The sequence below is a fragment of the Vidua macroura genome, chromosome 3 (assembly GCF_024509145.1).
Source record: "Vidua macroura isolate BioBank_ID:100142 chromosome 3, ASM2450914v1, whole genome shotgun sequence".
NCBI lineage: Eukaryota > Metazoa > Chordata > Aves > Passeriformes > Viduidae > Vidua > Vidua macroura.
Window position 1 is genome coordinate 46,087,316 of NC_071573.1, and position 23,958 is coordinate 46,111,273.

Below are 23,958 nucleotides of genomic sequence, written 5' to 3' on the forward strand. Positions count from 1 at the left end.
TGTGGCTATGATCCCTTTTTGGTCTATTATCTTGTTTTGTTATTGTGTTACAAGTGTCTGTAAGTTGTCAAAGCGACCCTGACCAGAGAACCATTTCCACATCAATGAATTAGTAATGCATAGAGCAGTTAATCTGAGCAGGTGCTGGGACTGGGCTGTGGCCATGCTGGGGTGGCCTTCAGGGCTGTACTGTGCTGTACAGACCCCTTGGCTGCAGGATAAATCATTCGAACAGAAGAGCCGGTAGCTTCTCATGGCCGTAATACTTGTGTGTCCTTGCCTTTAGGTAAGTGTTCAGCAGATGTTCTCATGGGAATGTCCTTTTTGTTTGACAGCAGACACAACCAACAGTTTTAAGAAAATCTGGTAAGAACTTGATGTGGTAATCTTTCCATGTATGGGCTCTACAGGTCATACTGCACCCTGGACAGAGGCTCGTTCCCAGCACCCAATGAGATGTAACATTATCCCCTGTATAGTGTCAGTTCTACCCTGTTGCATTTTAAACCCTATTTCACAGAGTCTGAGTGCCTTACTATCAGTGTAATGAAACAGCAGCTTGTGGTGCAGAACAAGTAGTAATTTTTTTGGTAAATTCATTATCATAGCAAACAATTTATTCTTGAACTTCAGCTAATCAGTAGCAGTCTTTAAAGGTTTAGTTTCTACATGAATCAGTTTCTTGGAACTTCTTTTTCAGTGTCTTCAGTAGGTATACTTTTTAGTTTTTACTTCCCTACAGATGACAGAAAAAACCCCAGATTTTCAGGATTGCAGTGCATTGGTCCAGTAAGGACCATGCTTGGAGCATGACAGCCTCTCCACTGGGACAGTAACTGTATGCCCTGAGCACCATGGAATTCAGTGAGTCTCACATGTTGTCATTCAGGATTTGTTTATAGCCTGTGCTAGTTTCCCACTTTTAAGAAAGAGCAGTTAAGGAAAGGTCATAAGAAAAGTCCCCAGTCCATCCAGAAATGATAAAGCCAAATTCTTAAAATATTTTATTAAAAAGTTAAAATCTTGTCTCTGATAAAAACTGTTATGGACAGTTTGCCGGTAACACCTGAATGTGTAAAGGTAACACAATTCAGACAAAATTTGAAAATGAAGGGCATAAACTTAAAAGTAGCTTTGGAGTGGTTCTCCCAAAATGACTTCCAGTTGTTGAATTGTCTTCTGACATTGCTGTTCAACTTCTTCACATTCATCTAGAAAATGAAATTGAGCAGGAATTAAGTAGAGCAGTGATTACAAGGCTACCCGAGGAAGGCTTCATCATCAAGGTTAGAACCATCCTCAAACATCATATGTGAAATTATTATTCAGAAATACCTTGTCACTGAACTAGGCAAACTCTTTTCTACTAACAGTGATCTAAAACTTGCACATGGGGAGATATGCACAGGCTACAAACCTGAAGAAACCACTGTAATTTAACTGAACTTCAAGAGTGTGTTTGATATAATCCATTTTAGTTTGCATTTTGCACAGTATTAGCTACCATATACAAATTCGTAAGATTTATAGCAGCTATAACAATGAGCCTGTCTGAATCTTTGAAATGAGTCACCCTTCACTAATGCCACTTTGGAGTATTACCTTCCATAAGCTCAGCTAAGAATGGAATAGATTCTGGTAGCAGGACCAGGTAGTTCTCCTTCAGTTTTTGTGCAACTTCTATCAAAGCAAGCAGGGCAGCAAATCGGACCTAAACCAAAACAATTACATAAGGAAACAAACATTACAGTATAGTTCCCTGTTTTCCCCCACCCCTACTTTCTTTCCATTCATTATAAGGTTGTAATTTTTCGTGACTGAAGGGAACTAGTTTTCAGCTAATTTAAATATTAACATCTGGCAAATAAAACATAATTAACATAATGGCAAATAAAAAATAGGTTGTAAGAAGGAGATAATGTTGCTGGAAGTTATTTAATATAAAGGACTTTAACTTCTGTTACAGTGCCACTTCCACTCTTATCACGGCTTAGCTCAGCACTGTGAAAAACCAAGTACACTCCCTGATATCTGTGACATGTCAATAGGAGAGTCTTGACAAAACTCTGTGAACAGGTCTGAAAGCTGACTGTCTTCCCATTACCCCACTAGAGTGCCCCTGTCTTTGTACGCAAACAGTTCTCTCTTATTCCAACAGATACCAAATCTTTAAGAGGCCCAAACCCCACAGTATGAAAGACATGGAATATTAACTGCTTACAGCAAGAGCAAAAGAGCATGTTGCACCCATCTCTACAACTCGGGAGTACTATGGTACAGCACCAGTATTTTAATTTAGGCTACTATTTCAGCAATGACTTGGTGTTATGGTTTGACACTGGCGCAATGCTAGTGCCCTTATGAAAATACACCTTCCCAAATAAATGCTGTGAGATGTTATCAGGAACAGAGCAGAGCAGGCCCAAGCTTAATAATAAAGGAAAAAAACTTGATTAAACTACTACTACTACAGAAGACACACGCACTAAATCTAGGATGAAGACCTTTTAAAACACCCCTCTTCCTCTCAATTTGTAAAAACACTTACTATGAAACATCACCCGGGATTCCTGATCAAATTACTACCCTTCAGATAGTAAATACTCAGTCTATCAAGGGAGAGAGAAGTCTCTCTTGCACCATAGACATCCCCCCCACTCCCCGTCCCCCCCCACCCAGGAAACACAGTTGCTACTTCCTGTGTTTCCATGTCACACATGGCAACTGCCCGGAGAAAATCCACCAGTGTGACACTCTCCTTTCCATGTCACAGTGCTCTCACCACCGTGCATGGACAGACTGCTCATAGGGTTTCTTTTTAAGGATGCTTTGCAAAGGACCAAAGCAAAGCAACAGTTCATTTTCTCATTTTGGGACCACAGTCCCCCCCATTTCCCCCTGGGGCTGAGGGTCCAACAGCTTCTTCTTTTTGAGACAACAGTCCCCCCCATTTCCTTCCTCCCCTGGGGTTGAGGGTCTAAGAACAGAGATCTTCTTCTCTGAAGACAGAGGGCATCACCACATCCTCCTCAACTTTTCTCTGTTCACTCTCCTCCTGTCACTCTGAAGCTGAAGCAGGTCTCTTGGCTCACCATTGCATCCCCCTAAAATGCGGTCTCTATTGCAGGAGAATTTGGTTCAGTCTATGGCTAACAAGAAAAGTCCACAAAAGCTACTCCATCATCTCCTCTCACCTAAAAATTTCTTCTTTTAACATCTCAGGTCCCGGACTGTCTCTCTTCCACTACAAATCGAGGAGTAGTAATATTTTACAAAGCCCTCATTTCCCAGGAAAGGGTTAAAAGTTCAAACTCCCTGGATGGCTGAAATTTCTGCCCAGCATTCTCGACTCCCACACTAGACATCATCTCGCCCCTTTCTCCTTCTCCTCTGCTGGTAAATTTCTAGGTGCCATCAGGCTCTCCGTCTCTTTCTCTCTGAGGGGGGGGAACAAAGGCATCTCCGCTTCTCTCCACCCTTCTGTCTGCAGGAGCTGGCTCAGTTCCAGACCTTCAGCCCCTCGGCCTACCTGGACAAGGCCGCGTGGCTTCCCCTCCCCCACCCAGCCCATGGCTGGGCAGGGGAGAGTCGGCACTCTCTGAAGACCGGAACTAAAGAGACAGTTCTCCTGGGAGTTCTTGCTTTTAACCCCCTGTGTTCTCAGAGGCGTGCCCATACTTTCAGTGGTCACTCCAGGTGCCAATATCCAAACCTGACCACTGACTGGTTTGACCCAACTTCCTGGAAAAAAAATTCATTTCCATGTCAAACCACGACACTTGGTTAATTCACTTCTGACATTTGGGAGCACTGTTCCCACTTTCCAGCAAGACAAAGAAAACCAGTTCAAATTCTGATGGCTCCCAACCTTAGGAGAACTGTGCCTTGTCTTCAGCAGGATCTGGTAATTCAGTGGTTTCCAAAGAGAATCATCTGCCATTGCCACTGAAAACTGAGCTATGCAGGGTATCAGGTGTGCTGTCACTCTTTCCTGGAACTTCTCATCTCCTCCAAGCACATTTTCTAGCTGTGGAAGTAAAACAGATCCAGGCTCAGATAAACCCAGCCAAAACCACTTCTAGCTTTGACTTTTAGGTACTCAAGAATTAAGTCAAAGCTCATCAGCGGGAGTGCACTGGTCTGCAATAAACATGCACGAACCTTACAAAATGAAGACATTTTAAAAAAGAATACAAAAAGTCAGTAATTCAGAACCTTAGGCAAAGAAATCAATACTGTCTGTGGCCCAAAAACTATGAACTAATCCCCCCCTTTTAGGTAAGGGGGGCGACTGACATCTGATTTTTTTTTGTTAATTATGGAAAAAAAAAATCAGCTATGAATCTTTTTTATGGATTTGTCAATACCTGATCAACCAGAGGCTGCATCAAGGTTTCTGCTCGCTCTTTACTCAAGAACTTCTGGGTGTCAAACAGGAAGAGCTTGTGCAGACAGTCCATGGTGAACTGCAACAGCAGACAGCTCTTTTCTGTGTTATTATCAAAGAAAGCTTCATCTACACATGAGCCAAGGAGAAGAAAAAAAATATAATCAACAGAATGAAAATGCAAAACTTCCCACAAAACTGCAGGACAGAAACAGTGCTAGTCTGTCAGTGTAGCTAAGGGATGCACTACATAGCAATGATGTACTCATCACTCAGAACAATAAAGTGGATGTGATACATTATCTGCCTTTAAGCTACTGCCCCAGCAGGTCTGCTACTGATGGAAATAAAAGAGAATAGCCACTGGCTACAGGAGAAGTGCTTGGCCATTCCTGTGGATATGGAGAATTTCTTCAGGTCACTACAACTATGATGGGCAAAATTTCCTACAGAAAATAATAACACCTATTTTTGCCTAAGAAAGCAAAGGAGTCTAGATACACCAGACAGCATATAAGAGAAGTCAATGAATGAAAAAGAAAAAAGTAAAAAGAGAAACCCTCTTTCTACACAATTTCATACTCGGGGAACTCACTGGGGCTGACACAGAAAATTTTCATTTTGTCTCAACATTGTAATAGCAGCCCCATGCCCATGGATGAAAAACATCCTTTGGTTCCATCAGAGAAAGATTTCTCATTTACCAGAGGAAGAAAAAAGAGAAAAGTGAATTATGTGTGCTGTGAAATAAATCCTGTAAGACTAAAATTTCTGCAATTAAATTTAGCCTCTCAGCAATCAAGACTAAGCCTCTCTGTAGCCAGTAACGGACAACTTACCAGTTTTAGAAATGTTGACCTGGTTCAGTGTCTCAGCAAACGGCTTCACTAAGTGACCAGCAAAGAGGGTGAAGAGACCCTTGAGCTTGTCTGCGATGCAGTCTGCTATTCGGTGGAATGTCAGCAGCCTGTCTCTTAGGGTAGCCTCTGTTTTGGACCAATCAAAGAGCTGAAAGTAAAAGGCAGATTAGCTGTTTCTGTGCATTGGAAAACACAAACATGCAGATGAATTACATTTAGACTTCTTACCTTGAAGAAGAGGGGCCTGAAAGAAGCCTCGGAAAGTTTCATAACCATACTGATTAGACAGTCAATAATGTAAGCCTCTATCTTACCAACTTCCTCTAAGTCATCCTAGGAAAATCAGAAAACATAATTCTAAGTTTGAAATGTAAGAATTTGAGCTTTCAAAGCACAGTTTAATTTTGTCCATTTCAGACAAAATACTTAACTGCCATGTTTTCCACCAAAAAACCAATTTGGAACAGAATACCTGATAACCAGAATTTCAGAGCACGTGTACAATGGAATCTACTAATCTTAAACAAGTGATGGAATTGGCATGTAGAGAGGTGCAGCTGCTGCTCATCCTCCCAGTCAAGCTACCTTGGCATGCTCTGTTCGGAAGTCCAAGACTTTCAAGAAAAATGCTGTCAGTTCAGGCTGATGTGAGATCAAGTGCTCCTTCTCCATACCAGCAATGTGCTCCTTCAAAATGTTCATAAGGGGACCCAGGCAGTTCTGCCAAAACAAAAGCAAAGCAATGCAAAGGTAACTGCAATGTAGACAGTAACTGAAAAACATAACTAGGGAATTGGATTTATGTACTTCATGCATTTATTCATTGAAATACTGTTGATAAAATAAATAAGCTTTATCCCTGTATGTTGGGGGCTTAAGTTAGTAGGATTCCTGAAAAGCATTTTGTCTACCCTCTGCCATACTGGAGGAAATTCTGACTCACTCATGTCCCTAGCACATAAATGAAGTACTTTATGAATGGGATGATCTCCCAAGCATTCATCATTTAACATGCAAAGGACAATAAACTGCTGGATCTCTTCCAGATCTACCTTTCCTGAATCACCGCAGCAGTACAAAAAGCCCGAGAGATCATAATATCAAGACTATGGCAAATTTGGTGGGGATGGAGTTAATTCTCTTCAGAGCAGCAAACATGGTGCTGTGCTTTAGATCTGTGACCAAAACAATGCTGATTACACAGTGGTGGTTTAGCTGTTGCTGAACAGTGCTTGTGAGACTTTCTTTGTTTCTCACTCTTCAGCCACAGCGAGCAGGCTGTTGGTGGCCAAAGCACTGGGAGGGGACACAGCTGAACCAAATTTTGGCTTGTTTGTTTCTTTTTATCTTCTCCTTTTTTATCACAGTACTGAAGGATGAAAAAACCCTTACCTTGCGGGTATGCAGCACTTCACTGTAACACTTGGTAACCGCAGGCAGGAGTATTCGGGGGTCCAGCCTTGTCGCTAGGATGGTTTTCAGTGCTGCTACACGGACACTTATCTGGGAAGTAGGACCGAACTCAGCCACAATCTTTTCCAAGCGGACAACCTGTGAGGAATTCCAACAAAAGTTAGGTCTACTTAGCAACTTAAGAACTTATTTTATAGTAGTTGTCTGCTTCAAATGTCAGTCAGGAATTTTGCTGTTTGCACCACTTGGAACACCTTACATTAAGCTGTGTACAAAGCCTCACTGTCTTCAAGACAAACACTGAAAAATAGCCATGTCAGCAGCAGAGAGTAAGAATGACTCCAACAAGAGTGTCAGATACACATTTGAGGAGACTGAATATTACACAATGATCTTTTGTGATTCATCTCCCTTTTCAAAGAGGCAAAATACAACCTGAGGGAGGAGGAGGAGATGCTCTCAGGTTCCACACCTGAGTTATCTACATAAGAAAGTGAGTGGAAGAGTAGTATGTTATGAGCCTTCGCACAGTTGGCACACACTCCTACTTCAGTTTCAGAGGAAAAAAAAAAATCATCTCTACAACTTCTTCTGGGATCTGGGCAGGTCTTGTTCCCCCTTTACACACCTGTAGGAGTCACAGAGCTCACCTGCAACAAGCACTCCAAAACGTAAGGACTAAGGAAGTGAGGCAGTGTTTCTGCAACCTTTAGCAGAGCAGTGATGGCACTCAGCAGGTACATTTCATTGGAGACCAGCTCCTTCTTACTTTTTAAAGTCTTCAAGAGTGCCGGCATCAGCCTGTGAATAGCCAAACACAAACAGAGAAAGGTGAAATAACTGACCATTTGGAGGTATGTTTCCAACCAAATAAATCCATCTCTTAAGCCTGCAGGGACAATTTTCACAATAATTTTTTCATACATATTTGAGAAAACTCAGTATTCTGGGCTCATTGTCATATTTTATTTTGAATCTAATGAAGGATATTAAGACTTAGAATCAAAAAATGGTTTGGTCAGAAGAAATCTTTAAAGATCATCTAGATCAACATCTTTCACTCTGTCAGGTTACTCAAAGCCCTGTCTTTAGTTTAAAGATTTAATGACAATAAGAGACTAGTATTTGTAAAGAAATGAAACAGTCTTACAAGGAACAAGTTAGATACTTGGATTCTTCTTGAATAGGGAGAATAAAATAATGTAGCATGGAGGGTTTTCAACTGTACTCATTCTCATGTTTTTAAATGCTATCTATTCTACAGAAAAAATACAGACTAGAGTCTGGTTTTTCTAAAGCCATAAAGGTTGCCTCTCTAGTGACAGCAGCAGACTCCATAAGGAACTCTACTGTGCATTATAAAAGTCTTGCAATTTTCCCCATTAGTTTCTTAGTTCTATGACCAAAAAGCACCTTCAAGGATTAGAAATATTTTTATTTTGTCTGCACAAAATACACATAGGGCAGACAGCCTTCATCAGCATTCCTTCAGTATTGCACTTTGGTATAACTAATTCTTGCTGCAGCTGGTTCTGTTAAGAAGAACCTAACAGTACCTTGGAAGCTGAGGTATTGCTTGGGTTTTCAGTGTACAGGTGACTTCAGCTATACAGAGCAAAGCACTTCCCATCACATTTTTTTCCTCCTTCTCTGAAGAAATGAGATCAATGGCCGTTTTCAGAACAGGCACAAATGGTGCTGGATTTTCTGTGCCAAAACCTTTGCAGAGCAGCTTGAGGCTGAACAAAGCAGTCTGCCTGTTGATGGCTTGCTCCTCCTCTTCCTCCTTTCTTCTGCACTTGACAATAGCAATGAGCTCAGGAACCAGCTCTAAGAGCTGCAGGATCTGAGAGGACAGGAGAACACACACATCAGACATTCAATTAGAAACTCAGGACCTGCAAGGTAGCTGTGGGCAGGTAGCCTTTGTGTCACTGCTCAAGAGCCCTTGCCAGGCATGACACTGGTACTTGAATTCTTTACGTCAATCTCTTTCTGGGTACTTTTGCTAAAAGAACTGGGTTTACCCCTTTGCCTCACCTGGCTCTTCTGCCACTTGGTGCGCTGCTGCACCTTGTTGTTCAGGAGGTCCATGGCCTTGCGTCTCACCGACGGCAGCTGATTCATCATCAGTCCCCCAATTACAGGGATGAAGGTTTCTGTTGGCAGTAAGGCATTGACCTACAAGAAAACAAACAAAATAATACCATAAATGCTTTTGCATGCACTGTGACATGGCAGCCTCCTGATAAGACTCTCTTCAACTTCCTTCATGGGTTTCAGGGTCAAAGAAGAGAGGACAAGCCTGCAATGCTGTATCTGAGGCATGCAAAACAACAAAGCAGGTTCCAGCTAGTCTGTGTTCACTGGCTGCTGAGCAGCCATTATCCACCAGCTCTGAGATTTCCTCAGCAAGTCCTTTTGTCCGTTCTCGTGAGCTGTCCCTCTTTACCCAAAATAATTCTGCCAATGTCCTGTGCACGTACATCATGAAAACTGGAATATGCTTTACAGGTAAAAAAAAATTCCAACAAGATAGGCACTCAAATTCTACAAATATATTTCTAATCAGAAAAAATAGTAAGATGAAAAGTGAAACAATTTAATTTCATGTAGAAATACGCAACAGCATTAGCTAAGTAATTTTATGAGTTAGCAGTGAGAAATGCTGCCAAGAGCCATTTTTCTCCACCAGACATAGTGAAATGACTGCTTACAGCCAGTAGAATGTTAAACTAAAGGAAACAAGCATTCCTGATTTTTGTTCTGCTTGTCCTAAGAAGCTGTTAGCTGCAGTTATTCAAGTTGTTAGCTGAGTTTAAACATTGATGTACCAGGCTGCAGACCATCCAATGAAATATAGTACTAAAGCAACAAGAAACCCTACAAAGTTTATAATCATATTAACAAGCAAAAGCAGCAATGTCCCAGTGCTAACTTGGGGGCTAGTGAGACATACTTTATCCAGCATATCATAACTCTTGCTAAGCAGAACCCTCCAAAATTTGGCCGTTGGCTTGTCCACGTTTCCTTCCACTGAAGATGCCACAGTGTTTATGTAGTGAAGAACTTCTTCTAACAGCCTAGACAGAAAAGAAGTAACTTTTAGCAAGTAACAAGGAGACTAAAGAAGTCCATTGCTATTACTGGAAAGCATAAAATCTCACATGACAACAAAAATACAAGGAAACGAAACAGAAAAATTTAAAAATGAGCATTCATGGAACACAGCATTTAAAATAAATCTTACACCCTGTTTCTCTTGGAATGAACATAAAAGCTAGGCCTCTGCAAAAGAAACCCTCAATTTCCTATCACTGTCTTTTACAGCACAATGGCTATAACTGTGATCTTTGATTACTGGTACTTACAGCAATACAGAGGCACCCCTGAACAATGATCCTTTTTTTTTTTTTTCCCTACCAATGAACCAATATATTTTGATAAAAATCTGGAATTCCTTTAGTGATTCAGACATGAATAGCATGACAGTTATGGCCAAGCATGTCAATAACCTCTATCAAAATACAGAGGAGAGTGGATATTGGGTAGAGCAATCTTTCAGAAATAAAAAGTTTCACATTCCATTAAAAGAGAAAACCAAACCAAAACCAAGTAACTTGCACATAATAAATACTGTTTGTTGCAGAGGACATTTAAAAAGTATCATTATAGTAAAAGATATTCTAATGGCATTACACTTAAAGATATTCCTGGGTTGCAGTAAAAGCTAAGAACAGGAGTAGGGCATATTTAAAGCATACCTCTGTTCCAACTCTTGCAGCACTTCTGGTTCTTCATATTCAACTATCTAGTTTAAAAAGCAAGAATGAAAATATGAAAATTACCTCCTCTCATTAAACTAAAATGCCATAATACAAAAATTTCGTTTTCTTGAATCAAATGTCTACTAACATGGTAATTATGAGTCCCTACACTTGTACTTAAGCCATCATTCTAGAAGGAAATCTGAACACATTGAGCAATGCAGTCACATTAGCAAATATATTTCATGCTGGTGGATGATTTTCAGCTGAAAAACTTGGACTACCAGCTAGAGTCAGAGCCTGAAATTCATAACATTTTGTCTTTTCAATTAACAGCATGAATCTCACGCTGAATTTGGAGTTACACAGGCTGTGAGTGAAATCCCAAGCTCCTTAAAGCCAGTGGGAATACACTGGGACCAGAATTTCACTTGGTTACCTATGCATCAGTCACACAAATGGAGACTATCTGGAAAAGCCTTAATAAAAAATAAGTAACATTACTGAGAGGTTTCAAAACTGTGTCAATAAAGATGTCAGCAAGCTACACTGGAAAGTGCCACCCCTTTGAATACCAAGTCATACTAAAAAGTAAATTACACCTCAACTATTCCAATATGGCACAATCACTTACTGTGATCAGTCTAGAAGTAAACTGCCATTATTACCTTTTTCACAAAACTCTGAGAGGACAGAAGTTGTGACATGAAGGAGACTGACAAGAATTTGAAATGCCGGAGTTGTTTGTCAGAGTGAGACTCCACATTAAAGAGTTGCCCATCCTGATTTTTCAGCTTTGTCTTACATGTTCTTAACTTTTTTGTCCCAGGATCATCTGTTGAAGACATTGACAAAACAAATTTGCATCCAAGGAAAAAAGATATTTAATTTCTGATCACAGAAACAAAGTAAAATTAGTTGCTCAAAGGCCCATCCAGCCTGGGCTTGCACACTGATGGGGATGGGGCACCCACCACCTCTCTGGGACACTTGTTCCAGTGCTTCACCACTCTCAGAGTAAAGAGTTTCTTCCTTATATCTAGTCTGAATCTATCCAATTTTAGTTTAAAACCACTACCCCTTGTCTCTTGTATTAGGAAGGTTTACATGCATTTGCTGTCTCTGTTTTGTGGTTACCTTCTTTATTCTCTGGCAGCTCTGTCAGATATTGGATTATCTTCATCACGCTCTGGAACTGCAAACGTACATTGAATTTGCAGCAGATGGAAATCCAAAATTCGGTGTCTGCTTGCAGAACAGCATCCTGTTAAAGGTTCAGAAAAAAAAGAGAAATATTTCAAGGATTAAGAAAGAGTATTTCTATCAATACTAATAAAAATACTTGAAAACGCCTAAGTGAGCTTGTGAAAATGTCATGCTGATCTGGACACTTCCAGGATTAACACCAGTGGTAAAAGCAGCAAGTCCTTCGAGAGAACATAGGTCCAGAGGGTAAAGAGACAGATTAAACTGCTGCAGTAAAGACTATCTTCTCACTTCCTTTAATAATTCTTTCTGTTTTCCCCATCAACTATGCTTTCACCTAATCTCAGGGCCTGCCTACACAAAAACTTAATAGGGTTTTCATCTTGGTCTGTAGAGAAAGACCAGTATCATGTTTCACAAACACAATTGAAAGGAAAAAGCCCAACTTCATTACTATTGAAGCACTACATAATTAGATTATCAGCTCTTCAGATCAAGGATTGCTGTACAATATGATCTGATCTATTGTTCAGGCTCCAGGACATAACACTATTGAATGTACAGTACAAGTCATAACCAACATCACCATCAGGTTCTGCTGTAGCACAAATCCAGAGCTCACTACCTTTTCCAGCATAACTTGGGGCTTATTGAGAACCTCCCTAAAAGCAAAATCATGAACAAAAGAGATCAGGCTCTCAATGAAAAAGCTGACCCCTCAGCCTGCTAACCTTGTCTGTGCTTAGTGTTGCTGTCACAGTTTTGGTCACGTACTGCTCAAAGAGCAGCACCAGGAGAACCCAGAGGAATTTGTCTCCTCCCACTGTAGTGATCAGCTGGGACAGGATGGGGAGACGCCGGTGCTCTGGCACGTGGGGCAGGGCATCCACAAACACACGAATGATCTTGATCACCACCTCCTCCACGCTTCCCGAGGACTCTGACAAGTCACTGTCTTCAGCCTGTGCACAAACACAGCAGTTCAGACAGGTTACTGCAGGTGGGTAGAAAGCCTTTCTTGCAACTTCAGCAAATAAGAGAAAGCACTAAGTGCCAGACAACAGCATTGCCAAGTGCTTAACCTCAAGGAAAATGTAAGTGTTCCCAAGTAAAGTTTTAAATCATACAGTTCCTTTTCAGTGTTAAAGGAAGACGCTTCAAATAAAGTTTATAAAAAGAAAAAAAAAAAAAAAAAGGAAAAAACCAAGAAAAAATCTACTTGACATCAGCTGAAACAAACAAGACATTTTCAAGAGAAAGCAAAGTCACATCCATCAGAAAACTTTGCTGAGTTAGGGTCTTAGATTCAAGGGCCTAGGAAAAATAATACACATGGGCTACATGGTCTCAAGTAACATTAGTCTTCCCACATCTAATAATCGTATGCAACAAATAATTTGTCACAGAAACTTGTGTGGGCTGCTAGAAAAGGTTTTAAAGAAAAAAATTAAATCAATTTTGTCTTTCTTTTTATATAACAGAGAACTGTAAGAGGATGAAAAATGTGTACACATATACTTAAATATAGTCTGGGAAATCTTCAGCCCATTATTGAAGACATTTTTTTCCCCAATTCATTTTTACATGACATTTATACATCATGTTTCATGTTTAAATCTAATTATGATCAAGAATCAAGATTTCTTAGGTGCTAGTGAAATCTGATTGAAGAAAATGTTGTTTTGAAAAACGAGGATCTGGTTTTGTTTTGGTTTATATCCATTTATCTATGAGGTCCAGGCAAAACCAAGAAATGCCCCACAAACACCAGCTGGAAGAATGAAAGCACTTCCACTTCTTTCAGACCACGTCTACTATTCCTATGACCATGGCATATTATAGGACTAATAACCAGCTTCTTTCTTCCAATGGTTCCTCTAGTGAACTTGCCTGCTGTTTTTATGACAAAAAGCTTGAACTTAAAGTATGTTTCAGGTCCTCTCCACATATAGTTGTGGTAATTTTGGCTAAACCATTTATAAAGTGCAGAAACTCAAGAGACTGAAAAGCAGCAGTCTGATGAACTTGGTCAGAGACAGAGGAGTCAGAATTACATTATATTACATAAAATTTAATGTCTATCAAAATAATCCTAGAGTAGGTGACAACTTATTCTACCACTAATATTCTAAATAAAGTTACTCAATTAATAATCTTTTCATTAAGTGGACAAATGTACCTGTATAAGAGCAGGAATAACCATCTGCACTGTCTTGTTAATTACTTGAAAAGTGTAGGTATCATCCAGACGCAAGACATTTGCTCCCATGAATGTAAAAATGGGCATAATGTTGTGAAGAACTTTATCCTGGAGAAGAACAGATGAAATTAGTTCATGCTGCTGTGCATATTGTACCTTAAAGTTTCTCATTCCCACAAATGAAACTAGATTCCTATTAAAAAAAACCAAAAACCAAAAGAGAATAATGATTATCTTTCAAAATTTCCCTAAATGAGTTTTAAATGGATACTGTCCCTTAATGCTACTTACTGTGTGATTGGTAGAGTACTAAACATTATTTAAAAACCAAGACACACATCTAACCAAGTAATTAGAGAGTGGAAATTGAGAGTTTAGTGTGATAAAACACCTTGTATCCTTCCACTCAGTGTCAGGTGAACACAAGTAAAACCAGCTATGAGTAAATCTGCGGAAGCACAAATGTGGTTGTGGCACAGATTCCAGTTATTTTCCTACCCACCTTTTTTGTATCTGTAAATCATCTGCAATATCCACAATCATACAGTGTAAACTAACCATACTAATTTCAATTTCTGACTTTTTGAGGGCCTAGACTGTAATCACAATAACCAATTTTAAGAAGGCTGGATTAGAGGTGCCACCTACCTCAAATGTTAGTTTCCTAGATTTTGCCAGGACTTAGAGCAATAAATTATGGGCATATTTTTCATTTAGTTTTAGTGACTGGAAGCGTTTTAGATTTTAAAAGTGAGATGAGGTGAATACAAAATGTTTCCTTCTATTTTGACCTTGAAAAATTTTTAAGGGCCAATATTAATGTAAAATAAATGCCTGGTTCTATAGCAGGTGATGACAGTAAGATGGAAACAAAAACCCCAAACAATAAAACTACAAAATCCTCCAAAAATGTATCAAAAACATCACAGTTCTTTCTTTCGGAAAACATGCTACCTTTCCAAAGGTGTGGAGAAAATGCTGAGGTGAATATAAAGATGCAAACTGAGTTTGATACACCTGGATACATTTTGCTGGTTTAGAGTTTCAAAGCAAAAGAATCTTAGAACAGTGTACAGTCAAATTTCAGTCCGTACAAGGAAAGGCCTGTTTCTTGGTGAATCAAAATCAAAACAACCCAGTTTTATTATCAACTACAATTACATTTTTCAGTGTTGTACAAGATAGGAACTTGTAAGAATTCATGTGCTAACAGGCCAGGTGCTTTCCCTTTTTATAAAAAAAACAGGAGAAAGAAGAGACAAGGCATGAGAACTGTGACCACAGTGGGAAGGTGAGGCAGGGCTGGTGTCAGAAAGCTTCTTCCATTTCTACTGCACTCCACTGTGCAGTAGAACCACTGAACCACAAATGGCTGGTGACCAAAGCATCAAGACAAAGCTTGTTTTCAACTAAAATGGAATAGGAAAGCCCTAAAAGAGCAGGAAACCTGTCCATTTTGCCTCTGGCTCCTTTTCAGGAATTTTTTCCCCACAGAGGAGATCTGTATGTTCTTCACTCTACCCAATACTTGGAAACCAAAGAGAAAAGCCAATGCATAAATTCCAGGTCTTACTTACAGGAAACATTCCAGCAACAGCACCAAGGAGCAGCAGGGCATGGTGGTGTGTCTGGGGCATTTTAGAAATCCTGATGCACTGAACTATCAGTTCCACATTGAATTTTTCCTTGTCCAGGATATCTGCAGGTAAAAATATTCACTGATTCACATATTAATGGTCAGCCATGTAGGAATAAACAGTACACTCAAGCACTGTTTTCAGTTTGCAAACCATACCTACTGCATCTACAAAAAATTATTAGGGAGGCAAACTTGTATACCCTCATAGAGGAATCTCTCTCTCCATAACAAAATAGTGTAGACTGAGGAAGAAAACCAAGTTGAAACCATTGTTTTAATGCTGACCTAGTGACAGAATTACCAAGGGATGAGTGTGGTGATTTTTACCTGCTGGGACCTTGCCACCATCTGATGACAATTTCTGACAGATGTTCAGCAGGCAGCTGAGGATCAGCTGCTTTGTATATTCCATATTTTCTTCTTTTGATGCCCTAGGTTCCAGACACCTATACGTTCATGAAAAAAACAGGATGGAAAAATAAGTGACTGAACTGCATATTAAGCTACAAATAAGCAACTGCAATTTTAATTCCACAGAAGTTCAAAACTGAGGCTTCCATAAAGTCTTTGCCAAAAGACTGGGTAGTTTCTTTGCCAAAGTTTCTTTTTTTATTTTCAAATGCATCAACTGGCCTAATAAAAGACATTTATCAAAGCACTGCCAAAAACTTAAGTATAGCCTGGACTATAATTGTCAAGCAAGTCATAAAGAAAGAAAGACAAACACCTAATCTACATATAAACTTTCCTAAGTGTCTGGATATAGGGCTGGCAGGAAAAACAGTAGTTTCCTTAGGTTGCGCTAGACTAAGATTGTTCCACAATGTGTTGGGAGGAATTTCAAAGCTTAGAGAATTAGCTCTTTACTAATTAGCTGTAGCTCTGCTGAAGACACAACTCCTGCCAATTATCCCAATTTTAAGACAGGTATCACCCTTCTTGGCAATCCCAAGCCCTCTGCCCAATGAAGTTTTCACAGAAGAGAAGCTATGCATCAGATAAGAATCTTACTGTTTCAAAGGGAAAAAAATCATAATTAACTTCCCATTCCCCTCCTCTGATTGGCCTAAAAGAAGTTCAGTTGAAAAAGGCAAGCTACAAGACACGGCAACAAAGCAGAGACACAGTAGCCCATGTTTCCATGCTTAGGGTGCCTGCTGCAGCAGAGAAGGTTCCAGGGCTCTGTGTTACCTGCTCAGAAGGTTGAAAAGTGCAGGTACCAACGCCTGTGGATGCCGAAGCTTCTTCTTATGCTGCAGTAACTCCAGAATAAGCATCACCCTCTGCCAGCTGGAGTGCCTTGTTTCTGGTGCCAATTGTGCATCTTGAAGTTTTCTAAAAAGACAAGACAAGACAATCATGGATTTTCAAAGGAAATGCTACAGTGCTTCAGAAAACACACACACACCCCCAACTAAAAATAGACAATTTTTCTTTGACATAGTATTGTATGTCCTTTACTGCTGCTCCCTGGAGGGGTGGCAGTATGTGGGCTTTTGATTGAAGCAGCAACACATTTTAAACAAACAACAACAAAAAAAATTCAGACAGAATTTGAAAAAACAAGTGTTTCTTGGAAACACTTCTGGAAGTGGGGGAGAAAAAAAAATCTGTTATCAGGTAACTGTCCAAATGATGATCTGCTTGCCATCCAGGAAACTTGCTTCTCTGGAATTACTAGTGGTTAACACACTGACTATGCAGGCAACGGGGGATGTGTGAGCATGTGTGTTTGTAAACTGTGACAGGTACAGTTTACAGATGGGTCAATCTAATAGGTGATGATTATTCAAAATGGTCAAGTGAAGGAAAATTAGAAAAGCTCTTCCAGGTTAAACCAGGAAAATTAACTCAATATCCTGTCTCAATATGGCTGAAAGAATGTTAAAGAGAGTGAGTACAGTGAACAAAACAGTTCCTTATGAGAATGGAGAGAAGAAACAGGACAAAGATTTAAAAATTAGTGATTACATTACCACCTTATTAGAAACAAAATACTGTTTTTCAGTCAACTAACAAATATTTTGATGAACATCTGTTAGGTTTCAGCCAAGTGTATGTAATTTGCCCTTGCATCTATATTTAAAACTAATCTTACTATTAACAAAAATGAGTCTTGTTCAACTGTGTCAAGATTCTGTAACAGCAACTGTCAATATTAAATATACTGGATTTTTTAATATATTTTGACTGTATTTCCATCAGTTCTCAAACAGCGGCATGAGCTGGTTTTCCCATGCCAAAAGTAGCTTGGATTTATTTTACTGTGAAAAGAAGAAATAGTTGCTTGCATTGTCAGTACAAACTATGCAACGTATTAAGACAAGTGGTGTTTTCAAACTGCACAGATAATACTTGTGGGTTTCTAATTACTTTACCTCTGTTGCTGCATTTTCTGCCTTCTAGTCTGTTGAACAGTGGCCAGACTTTTGGTTTTCTCAGGAGGCTCCAGTTCTCTGACAATCTGCTCAGCACACACTGTAATCTGAAACAAAACAATAACAATGCAAGCACCAATGAACAATTTGTCACATCACATATCTGTGCCCTGCCTTTTTAAAAAAATACATGCCTTTCATGCACATATGGGTATATAATCCACATATTCCTGTCATATCCCAGAAAATGAAAACCAGTGCAGCAGAAAAGAAGTGACTTTCTGCTGAATTCATTCACTTAGTGTAGTAAATGACTGATAGGTGGATATTAAAGAAACACCTTTTAAAAGCAGTCATTTAATACAATTTTCATGCCATTAACACTATTCTATTTTCTGACAAAAAGCTTCCCATTCCTTTCCCACTATAAATGACATAAACAAGTGTTACTGAATGTAGGTGACACAAAATCACACTGTGATGGGTTTGAACATATTTCTGTGTTCTGGAGGTTTCCACTTACCCCTTTGAACACACTGCTGATAGTCTGGGCACAAAGTGAGTTCTTACAGGTTAAGAGTAAGTCAAACAATACTTTTAGTAGCTTCTGTTGCACCACTCCATCTGACACAGCTGCAAAGAATGGTTTAGTAATCTACAAAAGGGGCAAAAAAAGGATGCAGAGAGGTTTACTTTAAGAGGGCAACAAAATCACAAGGTGATGAATGAATATATGCTGGATTCTGTATGACACACCCCATCATGCAGTACTGCAAAAACCTGCATATTAACTATGTATTTGTATATATCCAGGAATCTTAAAGATGTGGATCACATACATGTGAAATATCCAACAGACAAACTGATTTCTGAATTTTTTCAAATGACTGGTGTGGGGAACAAACTTGCTGTTGCCAGCCTTTGGGAAGTACGTGCCAACACCTGGCCAATATAGGCCCGAATTTGCAGCTTCCTTCAAATTAAACTATTTCTCACCTACTGCATTTTGTTCACAATTTTTCTTCAGATGAAAAACATTAGGTAAAGCATTTGCCTGACCAACAAAAACCTAAAACCTGTGGAACAGTAGCATCTGTAACAATACAGAAACTCATCTGTGTGCAAATACAGTATTGCTATTTTGTGCTTGTCAAAATGCAAAAAATAGAGCAAGCAGCAGTACGTCCTTCTGATAATTTTAAGAGTTCAAGTTTTGCAGCCTGTTTAGATGTTTCAAAGACACTACGGAGACACTAAAATCTTGTAGTACAAAAAAGACAGGTCGAAAGCTATGGACTCCTCCACACAGAAAGAGCCTTTCTGTGTGGATCCAATCTCAAACACTGCTAGCTGCTTCAAGTTTAAAAATAAATAAAAGGTATTTCATAAAGCCATACCTGCCCAAGTGCTGTGATCTGAAATGGTGGAATTTCTTCATATATTTTCTTGGCAGCATGCAGACTTTTGATAAATAAATCCAAACTCTGCTGATTCTTGCAAAGGAGGGTTGCTGAGTGTTCATTAAACTTTCCAAGGATTAGATGCAGGAGAATGACTTCATCTTTTAACATTGCCTCAGATTTCTTAAAGACCTTCTCTAGCAGACGGTTTAGTGCAGGCAAGAGGTGAGAGAGAACCATCTGCAAACAGAGATAATGCATAACAGAAGTTTTTATCCATTCTCAATTTAACAACTTTCCAGTAGCACAGCTTCATTTTACTGCAGCTTCCCCTCTCTCGGACCACACCACACACAGTATTTTAGGCAACAGCTGTTCAACTGGAAAAATACAAGGCATAATATAAGATTATGTCAACTACCTGCTCATCTGCTCCTTTGCTATTCTCATTTGCAGAACATTATTTCATAATTTCAAAGTACAGAAGCAAGGTAATTTTTCCATCCATTTATGACTGCTGTTTTCCACAAAACCCAAATGTGAAGCAAAACTATTCACCCCTGCTATGCAGTTCACAATCTTTTCAAGACATATACAACTGAACAGAACATAAAAATTCAAGCTTAATTCAGCTTTTTGAACTTTGAAGTCATATTTTCCAGTACTTGGGAGAATTCTGAATATGCTAGATAAGAGTAAGTTAATATATACAAAAGAAATTCACAGCACTACTTAATACTTTGCAATTCTGTACAGAAAACTATGTTCACTAACCAAAGTAATAAATGTCTTCTGTAACAGTCTCTTCTGAAATAGTATTCTTTAGTAATATCAAGGGAGTTTCTTTAAAAACTCCAGTGCAAAATTCTGCAGCCATTACATTCCTGGAAGGAGCAAGAAAATGTTTAATGTTTCATTAAACCATACTTTGCAGTTTTACAGCATATTATTGGAGGTGTCAACTTAATACCTAGTAATCTAATATATTATGCAATTTTTTAACAGCATTACCACTAAATGAAATGTGATTTCAGCATTTCACTCAAGTGCAGAACCCATTAAAATACTCAAAAGGCAACACTTACTTCACCATGGATTTCATGAAGAATTTTCATTAAGTTTCTTGCAATATATGATGGGAAAATAGGGCTCTGTACACAATCAAGTAAGTTTTCCAAAGATTCCAACAATTTTTTCTTCTGGGATTTCTGTTTTGGCTGTGTCTCAAGCTCCTCAAATAGAGTTCCCATCATCTAGTTCATTAGCAAAGTGAAAATTAAGTTCTTTTCTTGCAATAAAAATGCCTTAAAACAACAATTATTTGATGCTTTCATAACACTGCAATTGAGATATAAGCAGAGTTCTTCATCTGGAAATAAACCACTGTTAATGCCTCTTAGGTTCTCAACTCTCTCCATGTAATAAATCACTCGAATGTTTTCATAGTTCCTAAAAGAATGTTAAATCAGTCCACTATAGGATACAAAGACAATTACCTTAATGGTTAACTTGATTTCTTTTCTGTGAGATAGAAGCTCACAGCAGCAGACAAAACTTAATTTAAAAAATACCTGTGCTATGTATGTAGGGTCAGATACAATCTCTTCTGTCTTTTGCTCCAAATGCTGAAGGACAGGATGAAACAGAGACTCCTTTATTCCTCTCAAGGAATGGAGGCAGTTGAGAGCAGCCCTTCGAACTTCACTCACAGGACTAACCAAGTTAATTAGCAGAGATATCACCACTACAAGAAGAACGAGAGAAGGAGGAAAAGAACAGAGCAAAGTGGTGAAAATTTTACTGTAGCTGTCGCTGAAGAGGCATCCACATTACTTTGGAATTAAGAAGTTGTCTCTTTTCACCGTAAACCTCTAAGGTACACAAAACCAATGAGTCTCACAGATTCATGACTCTGAACTTCATCACAGTCCTTATATTCATGTTTAAGCTCAGAGTTCATATATTGCTGCTGACTGTCACACCCCGAGACTGCACAGAAAGTAATGTCCTGTAACTGACTCCTTCAGCACAGCCCTGTGCTCCTTTAACACTTATAAAATTTAAAAAAATGTGGCTTTACTTACTTCAAGCTTGGACTTACAACTGCACCAGTGAATCAGCAAGAGAACTGTCTCAGCCCAGTGCAGCTGAACATAAATAACTTGAGATACCCTTCATGGTATAAAATATTGTAAAATTGCACAAAATTAAAAAGTACGGTGATTGAGTTGTAAGATGAGAGACACACAGACAGATAGATACTTTTTACTTTACCTGGAGATGATGGTGATAGCAGTTGTTTCTTTTTCTGGTTTGTTTGTGATTCAAGCAGTGCATAGCCAATATACAGAGCCTGAGTCTGTAGCATTGCACTGACTTCATAGTTCAGTTGATTTGAAAGGTTGTAACTGTAAGTCCATAAAATGGCAAGAAATTTGAAGAGAACCTCTGAATCTTTTAGATGTACCTTAAATTAAACACAATGGAAAAGAGAAAAAAAAAGAAAAAAAAGCACTTGTTTAATTTATTTGGCAAACAACTACTGAAAACATTTGATAAACCACCCCACGCACTTCAAAGGAGTACACTGAAAGAGAACTTTGTCTCAGAAAAAGAGCGAAACAGTGTCTTTTGGGAAGAAAAAGTTACTGAGTAAATGCTGCATGTATACACAAGTCCAGATGTTATTTACATATACATGTGAAAAACCATGAGATGATGTAATAAGGAAACACTACATTTCTCCCAGAAGTTTTCCTTCCAGTTTCTGTATTTAAACACTACCAAATTTTACAGAGCAACCCTTTATTGTACTACCAAGATAGAACCAAAACTTTTTTCTTAAACTTTAGGCTCTTGATCTTGTTCTGCGAATCAGTGTTATGTTTTTATCTTTGCCTCCACTAGTACATTTGTGTTTTGTTTTTTAACTTTAGTTTTCCATTATTACATTTAATTAGGGTTAAGTAACCCAGCTGAAGTTTACACTTCCATCTCCTCACAGTACTTGAATTTCACAAGCAGTGTTGCATGAATTGTTGACCATTTTTCTCAGTTTTCCATAAAATTAATGTAACCATAAAATAGTTACTGAGTCATAATTCAGAGCAATAATAATACCTTGAATAAGAGATTCATCAATGCTCTGTACCGAAGAACATCGCTTCCCTCACTAGCTCCGCTGACAAGCAGGTCAAACAGCCCCAAAAGGAGGTGCAGGTAGTCTTGGCTATCTTGATTCAGAGATTCAGGATTCCACCAAGATTCCTCTAAAAAATTAAGGTTATAATTAAGACCCAGCAGGTGCATAGGAACACCCTCAGAAACCAGGAGAAAACAGACATCTGTAGTTAAAAGAGGACAATACATTTGGTTGATTTAATGTTCACAAGTAAGTCATCTTTACAGACACCAATAACAAAGGAGAAAGTTAGGGAAGCAACATCTCCTTGATTCCAACAACTTCTGAAAGAAAAAAAAATTAACTTTCCTTTTTTGCTGGTGTTACCAACAGGTAAAATCTTAACACCTACCTTTTGAAAAGGACAGGGGAGGTTTTAGGCCATTAATGAAGTCTCTCAATAAGAACAGGACCATAGCTGACTCCTCTGCATGAGCAGTCTCATCACTGCTGAGCTTTTCTATATATGCACTTAACAAGTCTTTAGGCACCAAAGTTTCCTCTATTGTTTCAACAGACCAACTTAGGGGAGTTTCCTGTGGATGAAAATTGATTTTAATGTATTCTGTCACAATTCCATGCAACAGAAAATGGAAATTTAGCATTAAAATTCAGCAACGTTTCATTTCCAACCTCCAAAGAGGTATCCTTATGGAGTGAATTACATTTCTGATTTTACATTGAAACTTGCATATGGAGTTTTAAAACCTATGCTAGCTCCTTCTACCATAATTACCGTTCACATAAATGAGGTAACATAAGAGTAAAATATCAGTCTCTCTAAAATATATCTTCAAAAGGATTGGGAATTGCAGCACTTTTGACAGTCAGTTTAACACTTTGATCTAGCTCGGTTCCAGAAAAAGAATTCATATGTTTCAGATACTTGCATATACAAAAAAATCGTTACTGGAATAACCTGAGGTCAGAATAAATAATTACCATGTGTAACTATGTGTGTATATGTGAGGGGATGTACACACAGAAACACAGCCCTGCTCAAATGGGTTTCTTACACACAGAAAAAAACCTAGAGCTGTTTCTCAACAAGATAAGTCAAGAAAACTCCAATGGAAACACACATAAAATATTAGAGTAATTCTTAATGGCACTATTGCCAAGTGTGTGTCTTTGCTCTGAGAAGAAATGAAGGTGAGGTTTTTCACTTCAGGTTTCTGAACTTGGCCTTCAGTAAAAACAATTTAAAAAATCTTCTAAATACGGTTTTCAGTACAAAGAAAATACCCTCTCCACACTGTTTACATCTTACCTCTGCAGGTTCACAAGTTCTGAGATTCTTAATTTTTTTATCCAAAAAGTGGAAGACTCTGATAGCCACTGGCAAATAATTTCCCTTCATCTGTGTATTGCAGCAGCACTGAACAAGCACTGCACCGATTATATGAGTAGCTACTTTCTGTCTCACACTGTCAGATTCTGTTTCAGCAACAAGTATCAGGTCATCAACCTTAGAAAAAAGAGTGGAGGACAACAAAAATCAGTATGACAGTGGGACTTCACTATGAC

The 23,958-nt window shown here is 38.8% G+C and overlaps 1 protein-coding gene across 1 annotated transcript in view; it reads right to left on the reverse strand.

The window, feature by feature from the left end:
• Positions 1–991: 991 nt before the first annotated feature.
• Positions 992–23,958, reverse strand: part of HEATR1 (HEAT repeat containing 1) — a 36,165-nt gene continuing 13,198 nt past the window's right edge. Inside the window, exons 16-44 of the mRNA XM_053972291.1 lie at positions 23,702–23,899; positions 22,784–22,967; positions 22,371–22,519; positions 21,525–21,717; positions 20,822–20,994; positions 20,336–20,503; positions 19,248–19,490; positions 18,374–18,505; positions 17,851–17,957; positions 16,664–16,807; positions 15,800–15,918; positions 15,411–15,532; positions 13,813–13,941; positions 12,365–12,595; positions 11,565–11,691; positions 11,096–11,262; positions 10,425–10,471; positions 9,620–9,743; positions 8,701–8,841; positions 8,217–8,506; positions 7,311–7,461; positions 6,640–6,798; positions 5,833–5,967; positions 5,476–5,580; positions 5,227–5,395; positions 4,368–4,516; positions 3,869–4,027; positions 1,603–1,711; positions 992–1,211 (exon numbers count right to left, since the gene is read on the reverse strand). Coding sequence (XP_053828266.1) covers positions 1,123–1,211; positions 1,603–1,711; positions 3,869–4,027; positions 4,368–4,516; positions 5,227–5,395; positions 5,476–5,580; positions 5,833–5,967; positions 6,640–6,798; positions 7,311–7,461; positions 8,217–8,506; positions 8,701–8,841; positions 9,620–9,743; positions 10,425–10,471; positions 11,096–11,262; positions 11,565–11,691; positions 12,365–12,595; positions 13,813–13,941; positions 15,411–15,532; positions 15,800–15,918; positions 16,664–16,807; positions 17,851–17,957; positions 18,374–18,505; positions 19,248–19,490; positions 20,336–20,503; positions 20,822–20,994; positions 21,525–21,717; positions 22,371–22,519; positions 22,784–22,967; positions 23,702–23,899 — 4,413 coding nt within the window. The 3' untranslated portion in view covers positions 992–1,122. The remainder of the gene's footprint in view (positions 1,212–1,602; positions 1,712–3,868; positions 4,028–4,367; positions 4,517–5,226; positions 5,396–5,475; positions 5,581–5,832; positions 5,968–6,639; positions 6,799–7,310; positions 7,462–8,216; positions 8,507–8,700; positions 8,842–9,619; positions 9,744–10,424; positions 10,472–11,095; positions 11,263–11,564; positions 11,692–12,364; positions 12,596–13,812; positions 13,942–15,410; positions 15,533–15,799; positions 15,919–16,663; positions 16,808–17,850; positions 17,958–18,373; positions 18,506–19,247; positions 19,491–20,335; positions 20,504–20,821; positions 20,995–21,524; positions 21,718–22,370; positions 22,520–22,783; positions 22,968–23,701; positions 23,900–23,958) is intronic.